Source organism: Eretmochelys imbricata, chromosome 19 (assembly GCF_965152235.1).
Source record: "Eretmochelys imbricata isolate rEreImb1 chromosome 19, rEreImb1.hap1, whole genome shotgun sequence".
NCBI lineage: Eukaryota > Metazoa > Chordata > Testudines > Cheloniidae > Eretmochelys > Eretmochelys imbricata.
Window position 1 is genome coordinate 1,919,238 of NC_135590.1, and position 12,559 is coordinate 1,931,796.

Here is a 12,559-nt window from a genome sequence, read left to right on the forward strand (position 1 = left end):
ACAGGCTCGCACGCGGCCAGGAGCAGCCCCCCCCCAGGCTCGCGCCCCCTCCCGCGGGTCCCAGGCTGCGCGGGCTCCGCAGCCGCGGCCCTTCTGGGCGCACCGGTGCGCCCGGGCGCAGGGCTGCGCGTGTCCCGGTACCTGCGCGGGGCGGAGCGAGCCCTGCGCCCCGGCGGCGAGGAGCCCTTGCCTCCGATTGTCCCCCGCGAAGCTGAGTCGCCCGCCTGCCCCTTCCCAGCCCCAGCTGCTCGGGGCTGCCCGCCTCCCCTGGGGGCTGCTCCTTGGGGTGGGGGTGGGGGGTTTCATCCCCCTCCAAACTCTGCTCCCCGCCCCGTGTGTGCGCGCGTGTGCAAGACTCCACTCCAGGGCTTTGTGCTCACCAGCCAGAGCATCAGTGGTAGGAGGGGACAGAGACTCCGGCAGGCTGAGCCGGAGCAGCCAGAGCCTTCCTGCCGGTGACACCCGGCTCGGCCCGGGCACCCAGCCGGCGGGGCTGAGCCCGCGACGCTTCCGTGGGTCTGGCACGGCGCGGGCTGCAGCGCCCAGTAGGATGAGCCACGAGCAGCCTCCCCGCGCCCCGGCCGGCCCGCTCTGCCTAGCCCCGGGTCCCCGCTCGCTCTCGGGCTAGCCCCGAAGTCTTCGGGTCGCCAGGGGACCCCCACGCGCAACTTGCCGGCAGGCGTTTTCCCCCAACGATGCCCCATTTCTGGCTCGCTCTGCGGAGTGTGCTTGTGGAATACTGGGCAGGGCTCCTGCTTTGCACCGTTTGGGTTCAGGAGTCGCACGGGATGCCGCATGTCATCCGGATAGGTAAGAGCGGCGGGAGCTGCCCTCGCCCCCTGGCTCCTCTTGCGGGGCTGCGGGGGGCTGTTTGCTCTCCGGGGCTGGCGGCTGGCGCGGAAAGGGCTTGCCCCCCGGTCTGCTGTGATTTCTGGCGGCTGCCAGGCCAGCCAAGTGCACTTTCCAAAGGAAGCAGCCCAAGTGCCAGCCCGACGCGGAGGAAAGGTCCTGTTCGGCGGGGCAGGGAAGGAAGGGGAGAGCCCGAGACGCACCGACTGGGTGGGAGGCTCCAGGAGGCGGGGGGGCGGTTGGCTGCTGCTGGCCCCCGAGGCGAGATGTCCAGGGCGCAGCTCTGCCGGCAGCGATGGGGCGGGGAGCGGGTTGGAAGGGCGGCAGGACACCGCGGGGGTGAAAGATGCAGGGGCGGGTGTTTTCGGGGAGATCCAGCTGCGGGCTTGTCAGGACTGAGTCGGTGACCGTGGCCGGGGGGCAGAGTCGCCCGCGGTGGCTCCTCTCTCGGCTTCCCACGGCAAAGGGGAGCTGGCCAGGGTCCAGCGGGCGGCATGCCCCGGGAAGGGGGCTTAGCAGAAGGGAAAGTTTGGGCAGGGGCTTCTCCTCTGCTCGGTGCTGTGGAGGAGGGGAGCCGGCCTGGGGCTGCCCCAGAGCAGGAGCGGGGCTGCGCGCACACGGCGGGGTGTGTGAAGCTGCCGGAGGAGGCGTGAGCGCTCGCGGGGTGCTGAACCCAGACTCCCCTTGGCTCTGGCTGGTGCGAAGCGCTCAGCGGGGCGTGGTGAGCAGCTGGGCACTTGCTACCGCTGGCTGGGGCGGGGGGGCAGCAAACATGCGAGTGCATTGGACTGAACGCAGCTGCGGCTCGTAATTTTATTTGCTTGAGGCTGAGGCGTGAAGGGGGGTTGCAGCCCTAAAAGGACGAGCGATCAAATGCTGCGACTCCCACTGACTCTCCGCACATGGCCGCTAAAGCCAGGCAACTGGTGCTGGCAGCCACGTTTGTTCTGGGGAGTGACTGAGGTTACGGGGAGGTTTTACGTTTTTAATAATGTTGCCCAAAGTCATGGCACGGCCGGGGATGCAGGGGAGAGCCACAGATGCTCTTTAATTAAAGATGCAATTCTGAAGTGTGGGACTTAAGGAAGGCGCTGTTCTCTCTCGGCACTCAGTCCAACGTACACACAGCCTTTGCGTTTTTTGGTCGTGTGATTTTGGTGCACGACTCCAGGGGTTTGCTCTCTGCCACATGACACAGCTGTCATTCGCGTTTTACAAAGGGACCCTGGGGACCGAAGGCTCGTGGCCGAGCAGGTGTCAATGGAAGGACAGTGGGGATGAAAACAGAGAGGAACAGGGACCTTATCTGCCCAAATGCAACTTAACAGCAGCCCTCACCCATGTCTGTCAGAGGAAACCAACGAAGCTGGACCACAAATAAAATCCTGCCGCTTTAAGTTTTTTCTTTTTAAGTTTCAAATATTTATATCTGTGTATATACATTTCAGTTTCTTACTTGCTGCCCATTGGATTTTACCGGTGCTAGGTCGGCTTGGGGATATAGAAATCACAGAAGAGATTGGCATGTGCTTCAGCACAGCTAGCTTAGGGCCTAGGTGTGACCTCTCCGCCTATGGAAAGGTTTCAAATGACCACACGCCCTAGCCTGCCCCATGGACTGATGGCCCGGCAGGGAGACCGAGAACCTGCTGCTTCTCGGAGTAAGATCCTGCGGCCCTGAGGCCGGACGCTGCAGTTGTATCCACCGAGGCTCCTGTGCAGGTTCAGATCATCATGGATTCAGAGGGGGAAGGCTCAGGAGACGCCTGCATGGGTCCAACAGCAGGGTCAGGGGGGTCTTCGCAGCTTCACTTCCTAAATCCAGTCGCCCTGGGGTTCTCTGAGGGCAAAGCCCTGGATCCTGTGGGCAGGTTGTGCACTGAGGAGGCCCACGTGCGAGGGAGCTCCCCAGCCTGGGCTGTGTGAGCAAGGGAAGGGCTGTCACTACGACAGAGCCGTTGTGGGAGTTCAGCAGTGTAACTGCAGATCTACGGCTCTGAAATGCCCCTCCCTACTAGGGTGGTGGAAACTGTCGCACAGGGAGGGTGTAGACCCCTGCATGGGCTCCATGATTCTGCGCATCTCCGTCTGCGCCGTGGAGCAGAACCCCACTGTAGCTAGCCTGACAGTTCTCACTCAGGCTAACTTCCCACCGAAATTGCCGCCTGAGAGGGGACAGGCGTCTCGGGTTCCAGTCCTGCAGCTGGATATGGTTGCACAGGCATGCAGGGGTCCAACATTAGCAGATCCAAATGCAACCCTGGGAGTTGCAACTTGTGATCCAACTATCTCCACTGCCAGGCACCTGATGCAGCCATGTCGTCCTGAACAAAGGGGCTGTCAGATGCTGCCATTCTGACTTGGTAGCGATTTAAGGACTGCACAAGGTGTAGGGCAGGGGAGAATCAGGCTCAGTCCCTTGACCCACAATGGCTTGCACTGTCATCTGCCTAGCTCACCAGAGCTGCAAGCTGCCCCGTGATTTGCCTGGCCTTCTGAGATACTCAAGCAGACACTTGAAGGAGAGTTTACGGGAGTCAATGGGAGGGGAAGGTGCTCAGCACCATAGAGGATTAGGCCCATCTTCTTGGGACTTCACTGTGGCTCAAGGGAATTGTTCAGCAAGAGACTCCAAGGCTGAGTGGCCTCAACCACCCAAGGAAAGTATTTTCTGTTGGAGCTTGAAAAGGCTCCAGGCCCTTGCAGCAACAGCAGAGAAGAAAGAACACTTGACATTCCAGCGCTATTGAAAAAAATCATCATGAACTTGCCACCTGGATCATTCTCACTGGTGGGGACACTGTGGGTCTGATTTGCCATTGCCTTGCCCTCCCTCCCCTACCCCAGTGCCTAATGCTGCTGAGTCAGGTGGGCAGGGTTTTGCTCTCACACTAGCCTGGCATAAATGACCCCACAGTGAGCAGTCTGGCCTTCCTTCTCTGCAAACACCTCTGCCTACAGCCCCTGTCAGTGGTGTTATGGGTTGAATGGAAAGGGCTGTTTTTAATTTCTAAACGTAAAAAGCCAAACTCCTATCTCTAGCAGAGCCTAACTTGGTTTTGGTCAATGAACTAGGAAAGTTAAAATGCAGAGAGGTGACTGAGGGTCTAGGGAAAGCTACAAATGCCTTCGTGACATTCGTTTAAAATTGCCATAATATTTTCCTCCCCTTGGGTTCAGTTGAAAAATGCAGATTTTTCTCTCTGCATTGATCTGCCTGTCAGTTTGTGCACAGCTACACCGATTCCAAATTCCGCTTTTAATGAATAGAGTACATTGGGACATGGAAAACTCCTGAAGGGGTAGCCTTTGTGCTTTAAAAACAGTCAAGTTTTAAAGGCTAGTTTGGTTTGAAATGAAACTGACAATTGAATATGTGCCATTTGAATTCTAGGGAAGGCATCCAGGACAAGGAAGGGAAGATCCAGAAAGCGTGTGCTCTCTCTCTCAGATCCTCATAATGGAGGAAAGGAGGGAGGGAAGAGATCGATAACACAGAAAATACATGCCTTGATTTATTATTAAATGGGAGTTTTCCCCAGCTTTTTCAGTATCTATTTGAATTTTATGTGATCCATCAAATATTTTCAAATATTACACAGAAACCTCAGATTAGATCTTCTATACAGTCAAGTGGCTGGATTCATCTCCCAGTTATACCGGGGTAAATCCAGAGTAACTCCACTGACTTAAGTGGAATTACTCCAGATTTCCCCTCCCCCCCCCCGCCACTGAAGAGAATTTAGCCCCCAGTGGTTTGTGATAGTCGGACTCTGGATGTGCATGTAATCAATGGAACTACTCTTGGTAGTAAGTGCTGCACTTGATAATAAGTATTTGCAGCGTCATGCCCAATCTGTAGTAAAAGCTGCTGCTCTGAATGTGTATAATATGATTACGCTATTTTAAACAGCATATTTATCTGGCCTTTCTGTTAAATTAAAAAAGCAGCCGCAGCTCTCTTCATCAGTGATAGACGAGAGCTTGATGCCATCTTGTAATGTCCGAAGTTACTAACCGGAACAATGCGAAAGCAGATGACGTCACACTTAGGATTTCAAGCATGTCCTGTTTTTAACAAATTAATTTTAGTTGCTTCAGAAACTGTAGAATTATGTCAATGCAAGACCAGAAAGCAAAACCTACGTAGATATGAACCAGACAACATGAACGCAAGACTAATAGTAAATAATAATATACAAGAGGGAGAGTGAGTGGTAGAAATTAATCCACTCTTTGAATGTTTGCAATTTTTGGTTGCCTGGCCTTTTGTTATTATGTAGCACCAGCACTGTATATGTCCTGAGCCCAATCCAACGGCCTTAATGCACATGGGTTCTCCTACCGGCTTGAGTGGATTACTGCAGTGAATAAGGGCTGCATGACCATATCTTTTTCTTAAGTGCTCAGTGATATGTAGGTGCAAATTACTTGAACTTGTGCTTTCGTTTCTTATATTGTCACCAAAACCCTCGGTACGTACATACCACATCCTCCTCTCTGCATACTGGGAGCTATTGTCTGGAGCGAATTTCATTGTGTTTTCTGAATATTTGAAATGATTCACTTTCCCCTTCATTTTTCTTCAGCTTTAAATTTTTATTTTTTTTGGTTACTCAGATTACATTTTTCTTTTTATATATTTCCATAGATGTTATACTTCAAGCGTGATAGAAGGGCCCAATCCTGTGTTACTGAAGTCAATGGGAATTTTGTCATCTACGTCACTAATAATAGGATTGGGCCCTGACTGAACTTTTAAAGAAACGGTCTTAGATAGCTGAATGATAGGGCTTTGTCTCTTATTTTCTCTTTTTAAATTGTGTCGGGTAAGGGAAGAGGTCAGTGCATCGATTCTTTGGGTGATTTGCAAGTAATGCAGGAGAGAGAGACAATTGGATTGTAGTTGGCAGGGAAAATGATAATTGATTATTTTATATAAATATGTAGAAAATAAATTTGGTGCATAATTATCCTTCCCTGTGAGATCAGCTTTTTCATGGCTTATTATTGTGTGTCTGGGATATTTTTAAAACTAGATTTCTAGTTTCAGCAAAGGAAGTTTTATTTTTTAAAAATCCAGATTTCCCTAGGCAAGAGAGATGTCTTCTAGTAGGGATCTGTGCTGAATGCTATGGGATTTGTGAAGGCTGCAGGAGGTAATTCTCAGAAAGGCTGGTCAAGTATTATTCTATTCGGCTCAGCTTGATTAATAGTTTGGAGAAATTCTTGTTTCAGTGAGAGGGTGAGGGGAAGTGTTAGACTGAGTTCTTGCAGGGCCGTAAAACAGGAGTTCACAGGTGTGAGGGGTTGCTAGGTTTTGCCTGCCTTTTCCTAAATAGTGTAGTTGCTGGCCCCAAGCCAGTAGGTAAGGGTTTGTATTCAGGGGAGTTCCTTGCCCTTAATCCAGGGTGTATATGGGATAGAGACCAACCCTATTCATCCTTCTATCATGAAAGACTCTAACATCTTATTTACATAGTTATTTTGTATAAGCCTCTCCTAATCCTACACACAGAGACAGAGGGCCAGACTCCAATTAACTCCAGTTTTCTGCCAGTGGAGCCCTGCTGGCTTCAGCGTTGCCGGATTTACACTGGTGTGAGTGAGATCAGACTCAACCCCACACAGTTTGCAGCAACTCTCCCGAGTCCACTGCGACTCAGTGTGTCACTATAGCCGAATGGGCCGGCACACTTGTCTTTGAGTTTGGGAATCACTGAGTGTAAAACAATGAGAAATTTCTTTCAGTGACTGGTGATGCGATGAAACATTGGTGTGTAGGAGCAGACAGAAGCTGAATGAAGATCAATATGTTTCCCCCCACCCCTGGAAGCAAATAGCTTTAGACAAGTGGCTTCCTGCCACCTGGGATCAGCATACAGACTTAGAAAACATTAACTTGAGGAATCTTCCCTTCCAGCCAAGCTGACTGCACAAATTCCAGCCATTTTATTCTTTAACGGCTGTGTAAACAGAAAGAACTGAAACTTGAATTTCACTGGGCTGAGTTAGCATGAGTTAGTCAATGCCAGCCTGACTGCAAAATGCACCTTGGCCCAGATTCTGACCCATTTACATAACTGGTGTAAATCTGGAGTGACTCTTTAGAAGTCAATGGAGTTACTTCCAATTTACAAAGGGGTAAATGAGATCAGAATCTGGCCCCCTCTTGTATCAATGGGGGACACAAGCCCCCACAGGCAAATTGATTTCCTTGGGATTCTCTGCTTGTTAGCACGTTGCATTTTTGCAAGTTAAGACCTTTTTTTAAATCACTTTTCTGCTTTTGTGGCCTTTTCTGTATTTTCAACACCAGCGTCCAGAGCCTCATCGCTCCATCTTTTTATAACTGAAAATGTTATTTCGGGTCACAAGATCCTTTGGGTCGAATAGTATATTTTAGTGATTTCAGCAGACTGTACAGGTGGCAAACTGTTGGTGGCATATAAGTTCTCAATACATCTGAATCACAACATTACTTCTTTATTGCAGAGAAGTCTAATAGTTTGATCTCAGCTTCCTCTTGAGAAACTCACACAGGATATTAAGATGAAACATGAAAACTGACCCCAGTTAAACATAGGAATAGGAGTCTAGCTGAAATAAATATAACCTCTTGTGTGCAGCAGCTGCGGCTGCTTCCTCGAATGAAACAGACACTTTCTCAAGACTCTGTGTGCACTGATCCATAGACCCCTTTGCACAAAGTGAAACTCACTAGGTTTACATAGAACTGAAATGATGCATAACCTTTGGACCGAGTCTGCATGGGGTGAGTTTCACCACTCAGTCCTTAATGGTAATGGGGCTATTAACTCTGGCACCAGGTTCGGTACTGTCTGTCATGAATGCCCCGTAATAAAGGCTGGATCGTTAATTTCGTGCCTTGCCACCTGCTGTGCAAACCCCTCCTTCTTATCTTGATTTCTCCTTCTCTGGACCATTTCTGTTTAAAGAACTAAATGACGGTTGATTTTTAAACCTTCGGCCTGCTTATGAGAAGACTGTTAAAAGCCTTTTTGATTCTATAATGCACAGAGCAATAGTAAAACCCAACCAATCTACAGCAAAGCTGTCTCTCTCTTCTTTTTGTAAGCTGAGCACTTCTTTAATATGGATAAGGAATTGCATTAAATTAACCATGCTAAATAAAATGTGGGCTTGCCCCATGATAATCTGTTGCAATATTGCCAAGAAACTAAAAAGCTGGCATTTAAAGAGAGCTAATGTTTGTGGAGTGCTTATTCTCTCATTTCAGCAGAGGGCAGTGTTTTTCATTTACAATTCAAATGCTTTGTAGGTATGGCTGAAAATATGATTTTCCCTACTTCTCTGCTTCTGGCTGTTGACTGTAGCTCCTTCATATTAGCCAGCATAGCTAATTTACAACCATTTGCAAGGAAAGGGTTTGCCAACCTAGCTAGACTACGAGTGTCTCTGATGGAAACATAATATGAAATAAAACCCCAGGTTGCAGAGACTATTGGTTGTGAACATTAAGTCTACTTAACCAATGCACTGCATTTCCCCTCTCCTATAATGCTATATATTCTTCTCTCTCTCTCTCTCTCTCTCTCTTCTTGGCTAACAGTTTAATGTAATGCAGTCTAGACAGCTTTTCTTTGCATTCTCAGAACATGGGCTGGTCAGAATCTCTGTGCAACACAGATAACAGCTAGAAAGCATCAGAGCCTACTTTAAAAAAACAGACAAACCCAGGAGGAATTCAGCACCTGAAAACAAGGTTAAAAATTTGTGCTACTGGCAGTGTTGCCAAATGGAATAAATGTGGAGTCAGGAATAAGGGATTTTTGCTGAAGCAGATAGGCTGAGTTTGGTCCTAAAGCTATTTGTATCTAAGTTTGCTGAGACTCTGCATCTATGTCTGTCTGTCTGTACTGCCTTTGAGGGACGTTGGTGACCCATCATTACACATTGTGGGGTGCTCTCTGTCTTAACACACACAAGAGTGTTCGCTCTTTGAGCAAGGACTGCCGTTTCTTGTGTTTGTGCAACACATGCCACAATAGAGCCCTGGCCTGATGGGACTTCTGAGCACTACTGCAATGTTTAATAACAACAACAAGAGGGTATTTGTTAGTCTGAACATTAAATCAAATCCAAAGGTAACATCACAATCAGGAGAGCTTTAAGCATGGGATAGGCCCAGTTCTGTACTGCATCTTTATTCTAATGACAGCATTCTGCATTCATTCTACTTCGGATTTTCTCTTCTAACCCCCTTTCCAAAACCTCTGTCCTCACTATTTATGTGCACCAGCCACCACTTAAGTCACACGTCAGCAGCGTCCAGAGCCTCCGCATGCTGCACTGTGAAGCTAGGAACATTCTCCTTTACGTTACAGTTTTATTTTTTTTAGCTTTCATTGCGGACAGGGAAGTTTCACATGCCAAGTGTAACCTGAGATTTTAATCATCTCTGGTGCATTGAAATCCTCAGGCCCAGGGAGACACTATATATTCTGCTACAACTTGATAATTTTACAGCACAAATATATTGCCATGGACTGAGCTGGTTTGTTCCGACAAGGAGAGAAGGTGGCTGTGATCAATAAAAAGCAGGATTTTCACACGTTGCCTAATGGAGCTGTGGCATGAATAATTCCATGACTCAGCTCAGATTTTCTCTACCGATATGCCCAATTGTTCTTCCTTTGAAATATAATTTAAAGAGATACTAAAGCAAACAGCAATTAGCAGCGATAAAAGGCTACACCACCATATCATTATTAAACAAGTCTATTACGCTAGCACTCATATGCCTCAGTCAGGATCAGGGTCCTATGGTGCTCAGCACTGTACACACATAACGACATGCTCACCGCCCCGAAGAACTTACACTCACAAGTCTCTTTTCTAGTGCTTCCAAATGCTCGAGTGCCAGCCAAGCATGGGTTACCAAGATAGCAACAAGGTTTGGAAGTGCCATAAACTCTCCTGCTTCAGAGTATGAGACAACTTTTAACACAGGGGATCTGGAAGGCACTCATCCAAGGAGCAGATTATCCCATAACACCCACTGTGGGGTTTCAGTTTCCTGCGCCTTCCTCTGAAGCAGCTGGTGTTGGCCACCGTCAAAGACAGGATACTGCGCTAGATGGACCCCTGCGTTGATCCAGTCTGGCAACTCCCATGTTCCTGTGTTTAATGATGCAGAACCTGTCTGGGATCTGAATGCCATGCTCAGAGATAGGCTTTCTTAGTTCATATCACATATGGAGTGAAGCATAGGCCCATAGGCACAGCATACTGTGCAGAGAACAACCCTCCCCCTTTGTTCTTTAGTTCACGGTGACATTCAAATGCAGCCACTGCAGCACAATGCTGTCAGACTTTCCTCCAGCCGTTCCTTTCCAGTCTGTGCCGTTTATCCAATGGCATTTATCTACTTCCTGTTGACTGACCATCTCTATGCATCTGCTCCGAGCTTTGTCCTCTCGCTCCTCTGGCCTGACCCAGTGAACGGCAGCACACACGGAATCCACAATTTCCTTGTGATGCGAAGCCCCACAGGAACACCTCGAGCTTCTTGCTGGGTTGAAGTTTCCTCATTCTCTAGCTCATGGCTGGTATTGCTGGGAAAATAAAGTTAGTCAAGGGATCTTCCTCCTCCTGGGTGAGTGCCAGCATAAGGCTTCGAAAACCAGCTGGTTCCCCCTTCAGTCCTGAGGGCTGACGTGGTGCCCAGATCTTGTTCCCGGGGTGAATTTCACCCCCTATCCATTCTGCTAGCGGCAAGAATGAGACCCGCGTGTTCTTGCTGGGTTAAAGTGTTTGTGCTTTAGTTGCAAAGGGCTTGTGAACATTTATTCCAGTCTTCCTGGGCAACTGGACCATTCTACTCTGCTCACAGGCCTGCACCACTCTGAAGAAAATATGCCTCTGAATCCCTGAAATTACATCAGAATCTGGAGTTACACAGGGGGAAAGCAAAGTTTTTCAGTAGTTGCTTAAGGCTTTGCTCATTTGATTTTGAACATTCAGGGAGGCAGCGTGGCCTAATGGATAGGGCACTAGACTTTAGCTCAGAAGACCTGCATTCAATGCTTGGCCTTGCCACTGAGTGACCTTGGGCAAGCTGCTTCACGGCTCTGTGACTCAGTTTCCCCATCTGTAAAAGGGGGATAATGATACTGACCTCCTTTGTAAAGTGCTTTGAGATCTACAGTGGAAAAGTGCCGTGATCTCTATTGTTAGTTATACACTACTATATATGTTATACTGAAGGCCATTGTCACAGAATACTTCTGAGAGTCACGTTACAGATGAATTATTATGCATTAAGGATGCACAGTTCACGTCTGAGTGCTTTCTGATTTTAAATGGAAAATTGGGATTATGTTAATTCACCTAGAATCTTTTAATTGGTGCCTGATGCTGGAAGCCTATCAGTTACTGAGCTTTATTGAATTGTTTTCTACCACCACATGTGAATCAGGGTACATGGCAGGGGAGTGCTCAGCTGTGGGGGTGGGGGGAGGAATCAAATTTGCTGAGCATGCTAAAAAAACACAAAAAAAGGGTTGCGGGGAGGGGCAGAGTCATTCTGAAAGGGCTGGGGAGACTCTGAGCACAGGGCAGATGAAAGGTTTATGCAGTCCGTTCAGAGAACTGTCAGGTAATGAGGCTATGGGCAAAAGCATGGGAAGAGAATGTCTCCCTGGTGATCATACAGTTTAAAATAATGAGCTGGAGAGGGCTCCTGTGGGAGTGGTGGATGAAATTCTGAAGCCGTTGGCACAATGCTTAATCAAGCGAAAGTAAAAGAAAAGGCGGAAGATACAAGATTCCTGGCTGCCTGAATAGAGGTTCCCAATGAGTGGGAGGCGATGTCATCTGGCATTATAAAAGAGCCAACTGTAAAGTGACTGCAGAGTTGAAAAGACCACGCTAGCTAAGGTGAAGGGGCAGTGCAACTGAGAAAAGCTGCAACGATCTTTGTGACACACAAAAACTGGAGAAACCTGGACTTTGGTTCCCAGTTATGATTCGTTCCCTTTACTCCAGAAGCATCCAGGGGGCAGGTGGCTGGCAGGGACAGCCCCGGGGAACGCTCCCCCAGCCAGTGAATGAGGGTGTGAATGGCTGTATGCTAGCCCCCAGTGGGAAGGTGTGGCGGGGGACCGGAGGTGGCTAGTTGGAGTTGAAAGGGGGTAGAGCCATGGAGGGTTGTCAACTCTGGCTGAAGCTATTCTGGGGAATTTTTTTCTCCAACATGACAATGTCATTTTCTCAAAACAGCCTATTAGAATTTCCTGGATTGCTTTCAGTAGTTACTGGGAGATCAATGCCGATTCCCGGAGACTCCAGGCCAATTCTGGAGGGTTGGTAACCCTCCAGCCCTGGTGCTTTGCACTTTGGTTATTCTGGTTGTCTAAAGCAGGGGTAAAGTACAGCAGCCCTGGGGGTTCTGGTCATCCCCCTCCTCCAGGCCCAGAATTTGGGATGTGCAAAGGTGGTTAAAGTTCCTTTAGCCCCCCAACTCTGCTGGGCCATGTCTCCTGAGAGGCAGAGCTCAACCTAGCCCCAGCTCTTGTCCCCACTGATTTAGACAGTGGCAGGCCTTCAGTCTGCTTTTTTCACTTTGAGATCTAGATGGGGAGGAAGGCTCCAGTCACCTGGTTATCTAAATAACAATATACAGTTCTGAAGGAATCTCAGTGGGGCAGATGCTGGACCCAGCACA

At 48.9% G+C, this 12,559-nt stretch overlaps 1 protein-coding gene across 1 annotated transcript in view; it reads left to right on the forward strand.

Annotated features, from left to right (window-relative positions):
• The first annotated feature begins 695 nt into the window (after positions 1-695).
• GRIK3 (glutamate ionotropic receptor kainate type subunit 3) overlaps positions 696-12,559 on the forward strand; it is a 237,285-nt gene continuing 225,421 nt past the window's right edge. The window contains exon 1 of the mRNA XM_077837713.1: positions 696-810. Within this exon, the coding sequence (XP_077693839.1) occupies positions 696-810 (115 nt within the window). The remainder of the gene's footprint in view (positions 811-12,559) is intronic.